The sequence below is a fragment of the Oryctolagus cuniculus genome, chromosome 2, assembly GCF_051225735.1.
Source record: "Oryctolagus cuniculus isolate XC-2025 breed Fujian yellow rabbit chromosome 2, ASM5122573v1, whole genome shotgun sequence".
NCBI classification, from domain to species: Eukaryota; Metazoa; Chordata; class Mammalia; order Lagomorpha; family Leporidae; genus Oryctolagus; species Oryctolagus cuniculus.
In genome coordinates this window covers 180277427-180296813 of record NC_142868.1, presented here as the reverse complement: position 1 = coordinate 180296813, position 19387 = coordinate 180277427, and the positions used below count along the sequence as shown (strand labels likewise).

Here is a 19387-nt window from a genome sequence, read left to right as displayed (position 1 = left end):
CTCTGTTCACGTTGCCGTGTTTCTGCAAGATCCTGAACGCTAACAGCATTTCTTTTGCTTGGTTCGTCAGGGACCAGAGGAAGACAGAGAGGCAGAATCTGAATTAACAGTAACGCAGTTGAAGGAGTTGCGCAAGCAGCAACAACTACTGCTAGAGAAGAAGATGCTGGGAGAAGACTCTGATGAAGAAGAGGAAACAGACGTTACGGAAAGGAAGAAACACACCAGCAGCCAGGATGATGACATGGGCTGCACTTGGGGGATGGGTAAGAGATTAAAGTCACTACCAGGGGTTACTCTGTTGAGATCATTGCTAGCGATACCCTTAGGTGATTTTTTTTTTTTTTGTATCATACAGTATTTCATGATTCTTTGAGAAATATAGGGCTAATACATTTTGCCATTGACCAAAAACCAGAAAGATTGATTAACTTTACTGATGTGAAATATTGAATTCCAGGCACTCTAGATTTCTTTAAATGTGTGTGTATGTGTTTTGCCTATCTGAAAGGCAGAGTGAAAGAGAGAGAGAGAGAGGGAGAGAGCCAGAGAGAAAGAAACGTTCCATCCATTGGTTCACTCCCCAAATGGCCAGGAGGAGCAGAGCTGTGCCTGACAGAAGGCAGAAGCTAGAAACTCCATCTGGGTCTCCCGCGGGGGTGGCAGGGGACCAATATTTAGGACACTGTCTGCCTTCCCAGACATATTAGCCAGGACCTGGATCAGAGACATGGCCAAGACTGGAACCACTCCAGTATGGGAGGCCTGGATTACAGGCTTAACCAGTGCACTGCAATGCTGACCCCTTTGAATGGGTTTTTAACACACTGTCTCCCTCAGCATACAGCTAACTTAATTTTCATTATTAAAAATATATATTTATTGACTACTCACTTGGTGGTGTGTGATTATCACTGAAGGTGGTGGAACTACATTCAGGCAAATAAAATGGAGTGTTATTCAACATAAGGTAGCCTCTTGAATTTTTTGTTAAATATCCTGAAACATGGAATATCTAAAAAGAAAAAACTCATCTCTAAGCCAAAGGAATAAATTAAATTTTCTATACTACCAGTCACATTGAAGAGTAGATGGTCAGGGGATAGAACTTTAAAAAGATAGAAAATAGCAGCCAGCGCTGTGGCTAAAGCTGCCGCCTGCAGAACCAGCATCCCATTTTGGCGCCGGTTTGAGTTCCAGCTGCTCCACTTCCCATCCAGCTCTCTGCTACAGCCTGGGAAAGCAGTGGAAGATGGCCCAAGTCCTTGCACCCCCGCACCCGCATGGGAGACCAGGAAGAAGCTCCTGGCTTTGGATCAATGCAGCTCTGGCTGTTGCTACCAATTGGGGAGTGAACCAGCAGATGGAAGACTTCTCTCTCTCTCTCTGACTCACCTTCTGTGTGTAACTCTGACTTTCAAATTAATAAATAAATCTTAAAAAAAAAAAACAACAAACAAAAGATAGAAGATAGCCTTTATATGTAGTCAAGAAGTCAGGATCGTTAGTATGAAATTAACTTGTGTTAAGTGCCAGAAAATGCTAGAAACTTAAGTGTGCTAGGGCAGTGGTTCCGTGAAGGGGGAAATCATTGAACACTCAAATCTCTGCTGCCCAAGGTAGTCACTAGCTACAGTGGCGATTGAACATTACAGTGTGGCTAGTCCAAATTGACATTTGCTGTAAGTACAAAAAGAATGTAAAATATTTTTGATATTTTGGTCATTGATTACATGTTGAAATAATTCCATCTGTTTTCTTTTTGTCTTTTTTTTTTTTTTTTTTCAATTATTTGTTTGAAAGGCAGAGTGACAGGGAGAAACATATCTTATGTCTGCTGGTTCACTCTCCAAATGGCTCAACAGTGAGATCTGGACCAGACCAAAGCCAGTAGCCAGGGGCCCAAGTACTTGCACTGCTTTCCCAGGCACATTAGCAGGGAGTAGAATTGGAAGCAGAGTGGCCAGGACTCAAACTGGAACTCCAGTGTGGGATGCCAGTGTCACAAGTGGAAGCTTAACCTCTGAGCCTCAATGGCAGCCCCTGTTTTTGCCTTTTTAACATGGCTAATAGAAAATTTAAGATTACATATATAGCTTTCATTCTTTTTAAAAAAGAATATTTATTTATGTATTTGAAAGAGCTAGAGAGAGAGAGAGAGAGGGGAAGAGACAGAGAAAGATCTCACATCCCTGGTTTACTCCCTAGATGGCTGCAGTGACCAGGGCTGAACCATGTTGAAGCCAGGAGCCAGAAGCTTTGTCGAGGTCTCCCACGTGGGTGCAGGGACCCAAACACTTGGGCTGTCTTCTGCTGCTTTTTACAGGCCATTAGCAGGAAGCTGGATCAGAAGTGGAGCAGCCAGAACACAAACTGGAGCCCACATGGGATGCCAGTGTTGCAGTATTGCACTGTGCCACAATGCTGACCCCTTTCATTCTGTTTCTGTTGGACTGTACTGGCTTAGCTCTTTGGGAAACTTTTTTTTTTCCCAGAAATAAATATTTCTGCTTCCATTTTTTAAGATATATTTATTTATTTGAAAGGTAGAGTGAGAGAGAGAATCAATCTTTTGTCCTCTCTGGTTCACTCCACAAATGACTGAAATAGCCAGGGCTGGGCCAAGCCAAGAACCAGTAACTCTCTCCGTGTCTCCTATGCAGGTGGCAGGAACCCAGGCACTTGCCATCTTCTTCTGCTTCCTGAGTATATTAGCAGGGAGCTGGATTAGAAGTGGAGCAGTCAGGACTTGAGCCAGCAGTCCAATATAGGATGCAAATGTGCCAATCTTCTGTGCCACAACGCCTGTCCTATGGAAAACATTTTTTTTTTTTTAAGATTTATTTATATGAAAGGTAGAGTTATAGAGAGGCACAGGCAGAGAGAAAGAGAGAGGTCTTCCATCTGCTGGCTCATTCCCCGAATAACCACAACAGCTGGAGCTGAGCTGATCTGAAACCAGGAGCCAAGAGCTTCTTCCAGGTCTCCCACATGGGTGGAGGGGCCCAAGGATTTGGTTCATCTTCTACTGCTTTCCCAGGCCATAGCAAAGAGCTGGATCAGAAGTGGAGCAGCTGGGACTTAAACCAGCACCCATATGGGTTGCTGCCACTGCAGGCTGTGGCTTTACCTGCTACGCCATAGCGCCAGCCCCTGGAAAACTTTTTAAGTTTATAAACAGAAGCATTGTAGGTTTTTTTGTTTGTTTTGTTTTGTTTGTTTTTACTTTAGAGGCAGAAAAACAGAACCAAAGAGACCTCCCATCTACTGGTTTATTCCCCAATGCCCCAGTAGTGGGGAATGGGCCCAGCTGAAGCTGGGAGGTAGAAGCACAATTTAGGCCTTCCACATGGGTGGCAGGAACTCCGTTACTTGAACATCTGCTTTGGCAGGAAGCTGTTGTCAGGAGCCAGAGCCAGGTACTCCAATAGGGGTCCCCAGGCTACATGCCTTTCCTGTCAGAAAGGTGTTGAGCGGGAACTTGAACAAAGGCAATGGAGCCCATATAAAGCTGATCATTGAGATTACCATTCAGGGCAGGCATTGATGATTTTAAGGGAGTAATGTATATACCAGTCTGTTTGGAGGATACCATGAGGAGTTAGGAGGGGTAGTAGGCAGTTAGGAAAGGCCCCTGTGGGAACAAAAGGGCAGTTAGGACCCAGGGTTTATAAAATAACCTATGTAATAAAGCCTGCCATCCACTGATTAGACAAAAGATATTACCCAAGGAGATGGAAAAATTGATAATTACGAAATAGTGGGTCTCATAAATAATTATAAGGAGCCAGGCTTTGGCGCTGGACCAGACCATACCACAAAGCATCATGTCTCAAGTGTATAGCAAGATAACATTCTTTAACTGGTTAGGTCAGCAATATTTCTCAACAGTCACATTTCTCAGGTGGTCAGCAAGGTAACATTTCTTTTTGGTCAGTAACCATGACCACTTTCTAAGAGACATAGGGGGAAAAAAGCAGACCCTGTGGGGCTGGCACTGTGGCATAGGAGGTAAAGCCGCCACCTACAGTACCTGCATCCCACATGGGCGCTGGTTCAGGTCCCGGTTGCTCCTCTTCCAGTCCAGCTCTCTTCTGTGGCCTGGAAAGGCAATGGAAGATGGTCCAAGTCCTTGGGCCCCTGTACCCACATGAGAGACCCAGAAGAGGCTTCTCGCTCCTGGCTTCAGATCAGCGCAGCTCCGGCCATTGCGGCCATCTGGGGGGTGATGGAGGACCTCTCTCTCTCTTTCTGCCTCTGCCTTTGTGTAACTCTGCCTTTCAAATAAATAAATCTTTTTTTTTTTTTTTAAATTGAAAAAGAGACCCCTGATGTATCAAAACTGTGTAGAGATTCAGTCAATTGATATGCACTCCTTATATGAGCTCCCATATCCAGACCTTGCTTGAACCTTCCCTTGTGTCCCTTCTTGGTTAGCAGAAGTCTCTGTTTCTCAATAAAATCAACTTTTACTTTTGCTCACTACTCACATTGTCCACGTCATCATTCTTAGTTGCCTTGAGACAAGAACTGACTTGAAATTCCTGCAATAATATGAGCAGTATTAGGAAATTATATTGGAGACAAAGTATTAGACCTAAGTGTGAGAGAATGAGAATGCTAGACTGAAGAGCTCAGGTTTTTCTCCACAATGTGATAGGTGATTTTGCTTTTGACATATAGTGATGGAGGGGGAAAAATTAAGGTGTCATAAAAACAAGTTTTGACTGCCATGCAATTGGGAAAACTTGAAGATGGTTAGGGCAGTGGCTTTGTAAGTTTCATGCCTCTCTGCCCTAGTATGTTTCTTTCCGTCACATGTAACTGTAGCATTTTGCAGCCTGAATGGATAATGAAGGCTATGCAGGCGGTCTCTTCTTACTTCTGATTGTCTTTCTTTCTCTCCCGTATTCTACAGGAGAAGATGCTGTGGAGGATGAGGCTGAAGAGAACCCCATTGTCTTGGAGTTTCAGCAGGAAAGAGAGGCCTTCTATATAAAGGATCCGAAAAAAGCTCTGCAAGGATTTTTTGACCGAGAAGGTACATGAACAGATGCGACCCTGCTGGTAAAATGTATCTACAGCAGTGTTGTTTTCTAGAGCTTCAGATTGAGGTTTATACTTAGAAATGCTGCATTTTATATGTTGCTTTCCTTGTTCATTTCTTGCCCATTGTTCAATTGCTTCAAGGTTTATTTTGAAAATAGTAAAAATCTTATTGATCTTTCTTTCCATATTGGAAAAAAGGAAATACTTTTTTGTATATGTTTTTAAGATTTATTTATTTGTGTATTTATTTTAAAGACAAAGTAAGAGAGATAGGTGGAGAGACAGAAAGAATCTTTCATTTGCTAGTTTGCTCTCCAAATGGCTGCAATAGCCAGGGCTGGGCCAGGCCAAAGCCTGGGGCCTGGAACTCCATTGTTGCTTGTATGGGATGCAGGCAGCAGCTTAACCCACTTACTACAACACCAGCCCCTGAAAGTACTAATTTCCTGACTCATCTTATTCTTCTCAAAAGATACTGGATCTTTGGTTAGGAAAATTGAGCCACTTTCTTAAGATATCTTGTTCCTGGGGCTGGCGCCATGGCGCAGTAGGTTAATCCTCTGCCTGCGGCGCCGGCATCCCATATGGGCGCCAGTTCTAGCTGGCTGCTCCTCTTCCAATCCAGCTCTCTGCTGTGGCCTGGGAAATCAGTAAAAGATGGCCCAAGTGCTTGGGCCCCTGCACCCATGTGGGAGACCTGGAAGAAGCTCCTGGCTCCTGGCTTCAGATCGGCGCAGCTTCAGCTGTTGCAGCCATTTGGGGAGTGAACCAACGGAAGGAAGACATTTCTCTGTGTCTCTGCCTCTCACTGTCTGTAACTCTACCTTTCAAATAAATAAAAATCTTTAAAATAAAAAAGATATTTTATTCCTGATTCACTTGAATTTTCGTAATTCTTAACGTGAATTTTAACTTTATATGATTAAAAACATTTTTACAAAGTATTTCAGTAGAGATGCTTTAAAAGAACATCTATGTGTGTGTATACATGTGTTTGCATATATGTATGAATATCTATATGTATATATACTCATCCCTTGGCTTTCCCAGAGAATTGGCTCCAGAACCCCCTCCCCCCAGGACACCAAAAGCTGAGGCTGCTCAAGTGCTCACATGAAATGGCATAACGGGGCCTGCACTGCGGCAGAGTAGGGTAGGCCTCTGCCTGTAGTGCCACCATCCCATGTGGATGCCAGTTTGAGTCTCAGCTGCTCCACTTCCGATCCAGTTCTTTGCTGATAGCCTGGGAAGACAACAGAGGACAGCCTGAATGCTTGGGCCCCTGCACTCACGTGGGAGACCTGAAGAAGCTCCTGGCTCTTGGCTTCAGATCAGCCCAGCTTCAGCCGTTGGCGGCCATTTGGGGAGTGAGCCAGTGGGTGGAGGACCTCTCTCTGTGTCTCTCTGTCTCTCTCTCTCTCTCTCTAACTCTGCCTTTCAAATAAATAGATAAATCTTAAAAAAAGTAGTATCTGCTTATAACTTCCTGTATACTTTAAATCATCTCTAGATTACTTATAATTTCTGATGCTCATACAATGTAGCTGATATTTAAAGAGTTGTTATGCCATATTGTTAACAAATAGTGATAAAAGGCCAGTGCCGCGGCTCAATAGGCTAATCCTCCGCCTTGCGGCGCCGGCACACCGGGTTCTAGTCCCGGTCAGGGCGCCAGATTCTGTCCCGGTTGCCCCTCTTCCAGGCCAGCTCTCTGCTGTGGCCCGGGAGTGCAGTGGAGGATGGCCCAAGTGCTTGGGCCCTGCACCCCATGGGAGACCAGGATAAGTACCTGGCTCCTGCCATCGGATCAGCGCGGTGCACCGGCTGCGGCGGCCATTGGAGGGTGAACCAACGGCAAAGGAAGACCTTTCTCTCTGTCTCTCTCTCTCTCACTGTCCACTCTGCCTGTTTAAAAAAAAAAAAATATATATATATATATATAGTGATAAAGAAAAAAGTCTGTATATGTTCAAAACAGGTCTAGCTTTTTTCTCCAGATACTTTCTGAGATTGCTAGAATCTCAGATGTAGAGCCTGTGGAGGTGGAGGACTAACTGTGTATGAATAAATATATAAATATCTATTTGAAAGGCACAGTAACAGAGAGAGGCAAAGACAGCAAGAAACAGATCTTCTATCTGTTTTGTTCACTCCCAAAATTGCCACAACAGTTGGAGCTGGGTCAGGCCAAAGTCAGGAGCCAGAAACTCTTATTTGAGCACACGGTAAGTACTTGGGCCATCTTCCACTGCTTTCCCAGGCGCATTAGCAAGGAGCTGGATCAGAAGATATACAGATATAGATATATAGATATAAGATACAGATATATCACGCTCTGCATTTGAGATTTGTGCTTGTAAAAACCAATTGTTACAAAATAAGCACTTCAAATAAGTCCTCAAATTATAAAAAATGAAATCTTTATAGTAAAGAAAGCTATGTATACTTGGCAAGTTGATTATTTTGAATTGAGTTTGCATATCTTTACCTTAAATTCATCCTTTTTATCAGATGTAATCCCTAAGAATGAGAAATGAAATACATTGAAGCAGTATTCATTATGGTATGAAAATTTGATCTTATTTAACCTTTGCTCTCTTTCTCATTGTAGCAATTAATAATTGTAGCAATTAGTAATTTGCATATCCTACTAAGATTTTGTCTTTCTTTCTCCCGTAGGAGAAGAATTAGAGTATGAATTTGATGAACAAGGGCATAGTACTTGGCTCTGCAGGGTGAGGTATGTTCTTCTTAATGTCCATTTTCTCAGAAGTGGTCAATTCAAGTTTAAGTTACGGTTGTAGACAACAACCCAAAGAGTAACTTTAGTCTATTTAGATTATTCCTAATTTGGACCTTGGTAGTTTCACAACACTTACATTGTTGAGGGAGTGGGTAGGATGGGTAAAAGGTAGAAGGAAAAGATTTGAAATCTAAAGTTCGAAAAATAGAGCAAAATTAATTGAGAGAAGAACCATCTAGGGGTCAGTGCAGTGGTGCAGCAGGTTAAGCCACTGCCTGCAGTGCTGGCATCCCATGTGGGCACCACTTTGAGTCCCGACTGTTCTGCCTCTTTTTTTCTTTATTTTTTAAAAGATTTATTTATTTATTTGAAAGTCAGAGTTACACAGAGAGAGGAGAGGCAGAGAGAGAGACAGAGGTCTTCCATCTGCTGGTTCACTTCCCAGTTGGCTGCAATGGCCAGAACTGTGCCGATCCAAAGCCAGGAGCCAGGAGCTTCTTCTGGGTCTCCCATGTGGGTGCAGGGGCCCAAGGACTTGGGCCTTCTACTGCTTTCCCAGGCCATAGCAGAGAGCTGGATCGGAAGTGAAGCCTCAGGGTCTCGAACTGGAGCCCATATGGGATGCACCACAGCGCCAGCCCCCTCGACTGTTCTATTTCTGATCCAGCTCTCTGCTGATATGCATGGGAAGGCAGCAGAAGATGGCCCAGATGCTTGGGCCCCTGCACCCATATGGGAGACCTGGACTCCTGGCTTTGGCCTGACCCTGCCCTGGCCATTGTGGCCATTTGGGGAGTAAACCAGCAGGTGGAAGTAACCTCTCTCCTCTCCTCTCCCTCTCTCTGTGTAACTCTGCTTTCAAATTAATAAATAAATCCTCAAAAAAAAAAAAAAAAAAAAAAGAGGGAGCCATTTAAGAAAACATGACTATTGTTACAGCATTTTTTTTTTTAATTTATTTGAAAGGCGAAGTTAGAGAGGAAAAGGCAGAGAGAGAGAGATATCGTCCATGCACTGGTTCACTCCCCCGAACAGCCCCAATGGCCAGATCTGGGTTGACCTGAAACCAGGAGCCAGGAGCCTCCTCTGGGTCTCCCACATGGGTGCAGGGCCCAAGGACCTGGACCATCCTCCACTGCATTCCCCGGCCACAGCAGAGAGCAGAATTGGAAGTGGAACAGCCAGGGCTTGGACTGACGCCCACATGGGATGCTGCTGGCAGGGGCATTAACCCACTGCACCACAGGGCTGGCCCCTTGTTTGTTTTCTTAATTGGAGTTTAGTTCTATACTAATTCTCTCCAAACCAATGCAGATTACCTGTGGATGATTCAACTGGAAAACAACTGGTGGCTGAAGCCATTCACTCAGGAAAGAAAAAAGAAGCAATGATCCAGTGCTCGCTGGAAGCTTGTCGGATCCTTGATACTTTGGGATTGCTGCGGCAGGAAGCAGGTCTGTTTCAGGGAGTGCTTTTTTCTTTTGCAAAAGAAGACTAAGGAAGGAAAATTGAACAAAGAAATAATAAAGCCTCTTTCTAGGAGGAAGATGTAAATTGTACAGAATTTTTTTAAGTGAAAAGAAAAATAACCTATTTCAATACTTTGAGGTACCATTCATTTTCAGTGCATTTACAAACATATTTAGAATTAGATTTAACAAAAAACAAAGAGTCATACACAAAAGTAGTCATATTACTTATGTTCTTTTGTGATTTTTTTTTTTAAGAATTATTTCTTTATTTGAAAGGTAGAGTTCGAGAGAGAAGAAGAGACAAACTGATATCTTCCATCCACTGGTTTATTCCCCAAGTGGCTGCAGTGACTGAGGCTGGGCCAAGCTGAAGTCAGGAGCCTGGAACTCCACCCTGGTCTCCTTCAGGGATTACAGGGGTGCAACCACTTAGGCCATCTTCCACTGCTTTCTCAGGCACATTGATAGGAAGCTGGATCGGAAGTAGAGCAGCCAGGACTCAAACCACAGCTTATATGGTATGCTAGCATTACAGGCTATGGCCTAACCCGCTATGCCGACCCCAGTTCTTTTTATTTATTTTTTATTTTTTAATAAATACTTTTTTAGAAAAGATTTATTTATTTATTTGAAAGTCAGAGTTACACACAGAGAAGGAGAGGCAGAGAGAGAGAGAGAGAGGTCTTGTATCCACTGGTTCACTCCTCAGTTGGCCGCAATGGCCAGAGCTGCACCAATCGGAAGCCAGGAGCCAGGAGCTTCTTCTAGATCTCCCACACAGATGCTGGAGCCCAAGGACTTGGGCCATCTCCTACTGCTTTCCCAGGCCATAGTAGAGAGCTGGGTCAGAAGTGGAGCAGCTGGGACTTGAATCACCCAGATGGGATGCTGGCACTAAAGGCGGCAGCTTTACCCACTATGCCACAGCACCGGCCCCAGTTCTTTTTTTTAAAACATAAGAATATATCGTAGATACTATCCATATCAATACAATATATTTATTTTGTTTAAAAAAAAAGGCCTGGGGCTGGCGTTACTGGTGAAGTCTCCACCTGTGATACTGATATCCCATGTGGGTGTTGATTCATGTTCTGGCTGCTCCACTTCTGATCCAGTTCTCTGCTAACAGCCTAGGAAAGACACCCCAAATACTTGGGCACCTGCCACTCATGTTGGAGCACTAAAGAAGCTCCTGGCTCCTGGCGTTGGCTTGACTCAGCCCTAGCCATTTCAGCCATCTGGGGCGTGAACCAGCAGATGGAAGATCTCTCTATGTCTCCCTTTCTCTCTGTAACTCTGACTTTAAAATAAATAAATAAATCTTTAAATAAGGAAACAAACAAAAGCCTGACTATACCATCAGTTGTTAAGAAGGCCTACCTTATATTATTATATATATTAAAATTAACTTTTATTATTGGAGAATACCTTACATCTGGTTTAAAACCACCAAAAATCTTACAACAAAATATATCTATTCCTTGCCCTACCCCTCCACAGTTGTCATCTCTAGACGCTTTCAGCTCTTTGGTTTTTTCCTTTTGATGTTTTTTTAAGATTTATTTATTTATTTGAAAGGCAGAATTATAAAGAGGCAGAGATCGATCCATCTTCCATCCACTGGTTCACTCCCCAACTTGCCACAACAGCTAGAGCTGGGCCAGGCCGAAGCCAGGAGCTTGGAGCTTCTTCTGTATCTCCTATGCGGAGTGCAGGAGCCCAAGTACCCAGGCTGTCCTCTGCTGCCTTCCCAGGCCGTAGCACAAAACTGGATCGGAAGTGAAGCAGCCGAGTCTCCAACCAGCACCCATATGGGATGCCAGCACTGTAGGCAGCGGCTTTACCCACTACATCACAGTTCCAGTCCTTTTGATATTTAAAAACACTCATATTTGTAAGACACATGAGTATACTGTGGTGTTTTGAGTCATTTATTTTAAATATTACCTGTTAACTCTTTTTTTTATTTATTTATTTTTTATTTATTTATTTATTTATTTTTTTGACAGGCAGAGTGGACAGTGAGAGAGAGAGACAGAGAGAGAAAGGTCTTCCTTTGCCGTTGGTTCACCCTCCAATGGCCGGCGCGGCCGGCACGCTGCGGCCGGTGCACCGCGCTGATCCGATGGCAGGAGCCAGGTGCTTATCCTGGTCTCCCATGCGGGTACAGGGTCCAAGTACTTGGGCCATCCTCCACTGCACTTCCCTGGCCACAGCAGAGAGCTGGCCTGGAAGAGGGGCAACCAGGACAGAATCCGGCGCCCAACCGGGGCTAGAACCCGGTGTGCTGGCACCGCAAGGCAGAGGATTAGCCTAGTGAGCCACGGCGCTGGCCCCTGTTAACTCTTTTAAATTAGTATTTAATATTTATATAATTATTCTATGCAAATATTAGTTATAGCTGAGTGGTTTTCTTTTTGTTTTACCTAAAGGTAAAATCTATAGTTTTCATGTGTTTGGGTTTTCTTACTCATTCTTCCCATACCTTTCTTTTCTTTTTTGCTTCCCCATCCCATAACTTTCAATAGCCCTGCAGTAGGTTTTGTCATGTTAAGTGGCTTACCAGTTCTGATTTTTTAGAGCCATTTCTACTGAAGAGGTCTGTTCTTTTAGGGCTTTTTTTTTCTTAAGATCTATTTTATTTATTTGAAAGAGTTACAGAGAAAGGTAGAGACAGAGAGAGAGAGAGAGAGAGAGAGAGAGAGAGAGATCTTCCATCTGCTGGTTCACTCCCCAAATGGCCACAATGGCTGGAGCTGGGCCCATCTGAAGCCAGGGGCCAGGAGCTTCTTCCAGGTCTCTCATATGGATGCAGGGTCCCAAGCACTTGGGCCATCCTCCACTGCTTTCTCAGGTCCATTAGCAGGGAGCTGGATCAAAAGTGGAGCAGCCAGGACTCAAACTGGTGTCCATAAGGGATGCTGGTGCTGTAGGCTGGGGCTTTAACCTACTGTTCCACAGCATCGGCGCCCTTTTAGGGTTTTTTTTTCTCCAGACCTACCACAGAGCTGTCACCTGGGACTTGACTTTGCTGTCATACTTGAGATTTCCTTGGCCTTTTCCCAGGCTGGGTTTCTGGTTCCAGATTTTCATATTCTCATATTTCTTAGTTTATTCCGTTGTTTTAGTAAAGCACATACTTCTGTAGTTTCAGCACGTGAAAAAGCTGGTGCTACACTAGAGAACTTGCGTGATTACGGTCTTCAGTGCGTTTTACGTCTTTCTCTGTCTGCTCTCTTGTTTTGGTGAACATCCTCGAGTAGATTTCTGAGAAGGGATGCATTGGAAGTCAACTTTATTAAACATTCCATCCTGAAAATATAACTACTCCAGCTTCACTCTTCGTTAGTACTTTATCTGGGGATAGAATTCTTCCTGCCTGCCTGCCTGCCTGCCTTCCTTCCTTCCTTCTTTTCACAGGTAGAGTTATAGACACAGAGAGAGAGACAGAGAGAAAGGTCTTCCTTCTGCTGGTTCACCCCCCAAATGGCCGCTACGGCCAGCGCTGCACCCATCCAAAGCGAGGAGCCAGGTGCTTCCTCCTGGTCTCCCACGTGGGTGCAGGGGCCCAAGCACTTGGGCCATCCTCCACTGCCCTCCTGGGCCACAGCAGAGAGCTGGACTGGAAAAGGAACAGCCGGGACTAGAACCCGGCGCCCATAAGGAATGCCAATGCCGCAGGCAGAGGATTAACCAAGTGAGCCATGGCGCCAGCCTGATAGAATTCTCTTTTTCCCCCCAAAGATTTATTGTATTTGAAAGGCAGAGTTACAGAGAGAGAGGGAGAGATCATCCAGCCACTGATTTACTCACCAAATGGCCGCAATAGCTGGGGCTAGGCCAGGCCGAAACCAGGAACCAAGAGCTCCAACTGGGTCTCCCACTTGGATGCTGGGGCACAGGGACATGGGGCCATCCTCCACTGCTTTCCCAGTTGCATTAGCAGGGAGCTGGATCAGAATTGGAGTAGCCTGGACTCGAACTGGCACCCATTTGGGAAGAGGCCATCACAGGTAGTGGCCTAACCTGCTACGCCACAACACTGGTTCCTGGGGATAGAATTCTTTTTTTTTTTTTTTTTTTTTTTAAAGATTTATTTATTTATTTGAAAGTCAGAGTTATACAGAGAGAAGGAGAGGCAGAGAGGGTGTCTTCCATCTGCTTCTATCACTCCCCAAATGGCCGCAATAGCTGGAGCTGCACCAATCTGAAGCCAGGAGCTATAAGCTTCTTCCAGGTCTCCCATGTGGGTATAGGGGCCCAAGGCCTTGGGCTGTCCTCTGCTGCTTTCCTAGGCCATAGCAGAGAGCTGGAATGGAACTGGAGCAGCCAGGAGTTGAAATGGCACCCACGTAGGATGCGGGCACTGCAGGCAGTGGCTTTCCCTGCCAGGCCACTGTACCAGCCCCAGGGATAGAATTCTAACTTGGTTGTATTTTCCGTCACCACTTTGAAGGCATTGCTCTTACAATCCTATATCCAGGGTTTCTATTGAGAACTCTAACAGTTCAGGTTCTGACCTGTTGTCTGTCACTTTTTCCCTCTTGCTGGAAGTTTTTAAGAATTTCCTGTGTTCTAAAAGTTCCGAAACTTAACTACAATGTGCTTTTCTGTGGGTCTGTTTTTGTCCGTTTTTCTGGGTGCTTGTTGAGCTCATTTTACTGGAAATCTTGCCAAGTTAGGATCATTTCTGCAGTTATACCATTGATTGTTTCATCCTTCTGTTCTCTCTGGAATTTCTAAAAGTTCATTTCTAGAAAGTTAATTTCTGATGCCGGTACTGTGGCATAGCAGGTAAAACCGCTACCTATGAAACTGGAATCTGGAGCTGGCGCTGTGGTATAGCAGGTAAAGCCATCGCCTGCAGTGCCGACATCCCTTATGGGTGCCAGTTCGTGTTCTGGCTGCTCCACTTCCGATCCAGCTCTCTGCTATGGCCTGGGAAAGCAATGGAAGATGGCCCAAGTCCTTGGACCCCTGCACCCGCGTGGGAGACCTGGAAGAAGCTCCTGGCTTCAGATTGGCTGCTCTGGCCGTTGTAGCCAGTTGGGGAGTGAACCAGTGGATGGAAGACCTTTCTCTCTCTCTCTCTCTCTCTCTCTCTCTCTTTGACTCTCCTTCTCTCTCTGTGTAATTCGGACTTTCAAATAAATAAATCTTTATTAAAAAAAAAAAAGATACTGGAATCCAATATGAGTCCTGGTTCATATCCTGGCTGCTCCATTTCTGATCCAGCTCCCTGCTAATGGCCTGGGAAAAGCAGTGGAAGATGACCCAAATGCTAGAGTCCCTGCTACATACATGGGAGACCTGGAAGAAGCTTCTGGCTACTGGCTTCTGCCTAGCTGAACGCTGGTCATTGTGGCCATCTGGGGAGTGAACCAGCGGATAAGGTCTCTCTGTGTCCCCCTCTCTGTCTAACTCAGACTTTCAAATAAATAAATATTTATTTATTTTATTTTATTTTATTTTTGATAGACAGAGTGGACAGTGAGAGAGAGAGAGACAGAGAGAAAGGTCTTCCTTTACCATTGGTTCACCCTTCAATAGCTGCCGTGGCCAGCATGCTGTGGCCAGCGCACTGCGCTGATCCGAAGCCAGGAGCCAGGTGCTTCTCCTGGTCTCCCATGCAGGTGCAGAGCCCAAGCACTTGGGCCATCCTCCACTGCCCTCCCGGGCCACAGCAGAGAGCTGGCCTGGAAGAGGGGCAACCGGGACAGAATCCGGCGCCCTGACCGGGACTAGAACCCAGTGTGCTGGCGCCGCAGGTGGAGGATTAGCCTATTGAGCTGTGGCGCCAGCCAAATATATCTTTTTTTAAAAAAAGTTAACTTGTATAGCTTCATTTTTGTTCTTTGAATGATCCTTTTAAAAACATAATATCTTGTTGTTTCATAATTGTAAATATCTGTTTCTCTAGGTTACTTTTTGTTTGGTCTGCATCCTAGTTTTTCTCAAGTGTTATATCATTTTTTTTTTTAAAGATTTCTTTTATTTGAAGGGTAGAGTTGCAGAGAGAGAGAGAGAGAGTGAGCAAGCAAGCTATCTTCCATCTGCTCATTCACTCCCCAAATGGCCACAACACCCAGGCTGGGCCAGGCCAGGCCAGAGCTAGGAGCCAGAGCTTCATTCAGGTCTCCTACGTGGCTGACAGGGGCCCAGGGATTTGGCCATCTTCTGCTTTCCCAGGTGGATCAGCAGGGAGCTGGATCAGAAGTAGAGCAGCTGGGAGTCCAACAAGCATTTGAGCTGCTGGCATGGCAGCTGGCGGCTTAACCCGCTATGCCACAACGCTGGCTCCTTACTTCTTGATATTTTTTTTAAAAGATTTGTTTATTTTATTTGTAAGGTAGAATTACAGAGAGGGGGGGATAGAGAGGGAGAAGGGAGAGAGAGAGAGAGAGAGAGAGATCCTCTATCCACTGATTTACTCCCCAAATGGCCACAGTGCCCAGAGCTGGGCTGATCCGAAGACAGGAGCCAGGAGCTTCTTCCAGGTCTCCCACATGGGTGCAGGAGCCCAAGGACTTGGTCCACCCTCCACTGCCTTCCCAGGCTCATTAGCAGGGAGCTGGATTGGAAGTGGAGCAACCAGGACTTGAAACAGCATCCATATGAAATGCTGGCACTGTAGGTGGTAACTTTACCTGCTTTGCCACAGCACCAGCTACTATTTGTTGATTCTTAAGAGACTTTTGCTGATTATGGTTGTTTTAATTTTTTTTCTTGTAGAATATGTGTAACATAAAATTCCTCATTTCATGCATTTTAAATATATAGTTTAGAGGCATTAAGTGCATTCATTTTGTTGTATACTGTCCATCTCAGAATTTTTCTATTGTTCTGTTCACATTAAACATTAACTCCATTCTCCCCACTCCTCAGACCCTGGCATCCACTATTTTTTCTCTTTTTATAAATTTGATTACTTTAGACTCTTCATATAAGTGGAAGCATGCAACAAGTATCCTTTTGTGTTTGGCTTATTTCTCTTAGCACAATGTCTTTAAAGTGTAGGATTTTTTTTTTTTATAACTTAAGTACCAAATATCAGATAAATGGTTATTTTTTTTGTCTTTATTTATTTGAAAGAGTTACACAGAGAGAGGAGAGGTAGAGAGAGAGAGAGGTCTTCCATCTGATGGTTCACTCCCCAGATGGCCACAACGGCCAGAGCTGCGCTGATCCAAAGCCAGGAGCCAGGAGTTTCCTCTGGGTCTCCCATGTGGATGCAGAGGCCCAAGGAGTTGGGCCATCTTCTACTGCTTTCCCAGGCCATAGCAGAGAGCTGGCTTGGAAAAGGAGCAGCCAGGTCTCAAACCGGTGCCCAAATGGGATGCTGGCACTTCAGGCCAGGGCATTAACCCACTGCAGCATAGCACTGGCACCTAAATGGTTAATTTTTAAATTTATTATTTGAGAGACAGACTGAGTTCCCATATATGCTGGTTCACTCTGCAGATACCTGCAGTGGCCCACAACTAAAGCCAAAGATGGGATCCAGGAACTCATTCTGAGTCTCCTATCTGGGCTGGGAGCCCAGTTACTCAATTCATCATCTCTGCTGCCTCATGTCTGAATTAGCAGGAAGCTGGAGTTATGAGTGGAGCTAGGACGAAGACCCTGTGATCCAAGATGTGGGCATCTTAATTGGTGTTTAGCTGCTAGAGCACACGTTTACACCAGCCCCCTTTTTATTATTATGTTTCCATTTGAGAGACAGAGAATGTGCACACTCCCATCCCCTGGCTTCCCCTCAGAGACCCACCATGGCTGAGACAGAAGCCAATAGCTAGAACCTGAATTCTGGTTTCCTACGTGGGTTTCCTACTCAGCTACTCTGAGTCATCATCACCTGCTGCCTCTCAAGGTGTGTGACAGCAGGAATCAGGAATGCAGCCAGACTCAAACCCAGACAGTTCCATATGGGATATGGACGCCCCAACCAGAACCTTAACTTCTCGGCCCAAAGCTCACCCACGTAGCTTTTCATGATATGCATTTCCCATGAGTTTTTTGATGACCCCTTGTATTTACCCTTTGGCTCAGCTCTAATACTTTTAGGAATTTACCCCAAAGCTAATACTTCTAACATTATAAAAATATATGCATATTCATTGCATCATTATTGGTAATAGCAAAATATTAGAAGAAACTTAAAAACTCTACATAGCTGATTGCCTGGGTAAACTATTGGATATATAGGAATACACACAAAGATAAAAAGTAATGAGGGTGCTCGCTTCAGCAGCACACATACTAAAAAAAGTAATGTGGAAGAGCTCTATAAATCAAAATAGTGATTTTCAGGATATCTTGTTAGCAAGCGTGTAGTTTGCTGCCTCTTGTATGAGAAAGAAATGCATGAGATGTGAGTGTCCTAACTGATGGCTTAACTGTCCAGCCAGATGCCCACCTCAGCCTTTTATGGTTTTATTTTTAAAGATTTGTTTATAGGACCGGTACTGTAGTGTAGTAGGCTAAGCTAAGCTACTACTAAACCTGCAGCACTGGCATCCCATATGGGCGCTGGTTCATGCCCTGGCTGCTCCTCTTCCGATCCAGCTCTCTGCTATGGCCTGGGAAAGCAGTAGAAGATGGCCCGAGTGCTTGACCTTCATAGGAGACTTGGAAAATGTTCCTGATTCCTGGCTTCAGGTTGGCTCAGCTCCAGGTGTTGTGACCATTTGGGTAATGAACCAGCAGATGAAAGACCTTTCTCTCTCTCTGTAACTCTACCTCTCAAATAAATAGATAAAATCTAAAAAAAAAAAAAAATTACTTACTTGAAATGCAAAGTTGGAGAAAGAGAGAGAGAACAAGAGCAAGTGCGTGCTAACTCCCATCCATTGGATCATTCCCCAAATGGCCTGAATGGCCAGGGCTGGGCCAGGTGAAATCTAGGAACCTGGAACTCCATCTGGGTCTCCCACATGGGTGACCAAGGCCCAATCACTTAAGTCATCTTCGCTGCCTTCAGGTGCAGTACCAGGGAGCTGAATGGGAAGTGGAGCAGCTGGGACTTGAACTAGTGTTCATTTGGGATTCTGGTATCACAGGCAGAGGCTTAACCCACTGTGCCACAAGTCAGCCTCACCCCTTTGTGTTTATATGTAGTTTGGCAGTTTGTAGAACAGTAACTTTCAGTAGTTGATCGTGATATCTTAATCTACTTGCCTTTTTTTAAAACTTTTTATAAAACTTACTTTATTATCAATTATTTTATCTATCCTAGTATCTCGGAAAAGGAAAGCCAAGAACTGGGAGGATGAAGACTTTTATGATAGTGATGATGATACATTCCTTGATCGTACTGGTCTGGTTGAGAAGAAGCGACTAAATCGAATGAAGAAAGCAGGGAAAATTGATGAGAAACCAGAGACCTTTGAATCACTGGCAAGTTTTATTTATAGAAGTACTTATTATTTTTTTCTTAAAAAGACTTTGTGTATTTGAGAGGTAGACTTACAGACAGAGAGAGGGAGAGTCAGAGAGAAAGGTCTTCCATACACTGGTTCACTCCCCAAATAGCCGCAATGTCTGGAGCTGGGCCGATCTGAAGCCCGGAGCTTCTTCTAGGTCTCCCACATGGGTGCAGGGGCCCAAGCACTTGGGCCATCTTCCATTGCTTTCCCAGGCCATAGCAGAGAGCTGGATCAGAAGAAAAGCAGTTAGGACTTGAACCGGAGCCCATGTTGGATGCCAGCTCCGGGCTTAGCCTACTACACCATGGCGCCGGCCTCTGTAGTTTATATTTTTAAATAAAATAATATTGTATTTAAATCTTTCAACTGTTGAAGCATAAGCATTGAAATTGGTACTGAGGTGTAGTTTTTAATGCTCTGTATATTTGATGGTAATAAACAACTAGTCTTATCCAAGTTGTTGCTCCTAGAGACTTTCCTCCAGGCTAGTACTGATCCATTAATAAAAGTTTTTTGGGTATGATTTCACCCCTAAAAAAAAGAAGTAAAATTTCCAAGTTAAGGCATCTGAGGTAAGATTGACTAGTCAAGAAGAATCAAAGGAATTGTTAGGAGTATGGTGTGATAATAATCAAACAGATGTCCTTCATGAAATTACTGTAAGGTGGCATGAATTAAAACTGTATTTAGTATGTTCA

The 19387-nt window shown here is 44.5% G+C and overlaps 1 protein-coding gene across 1 annotated transcript in view; it reads left to right on the top strand.

The window, feature by feature from the left end:
- The window catches only part of SLC4A1AP (solute carrier family 4 member 1 adaptor protein), a 44744-nt gene that overhangs the window by 918 nt on the left and 24439 nt on the right, over positions 1-19387 (top strand). Inside the window, exons 2-6 of the mRNA XM_008254588.5 lie at positions 71-266; positions 4919-5041; positions 7729-7789; positions 9107-9246; positions 18500-18660. Coding sequence (XP_008252810.3) covers positions 71-266; positions 4919-5041; positions 7729-7789; positions 9107-9246; positions 18500-18660 — 681 coding nt within the window. The remainder of the gene's footprint in view (positions 1-70; positions 267-4918; positions 5042-7728; positions 7790-9106; positions 9247-18499; positions 18661-19387) is intronic.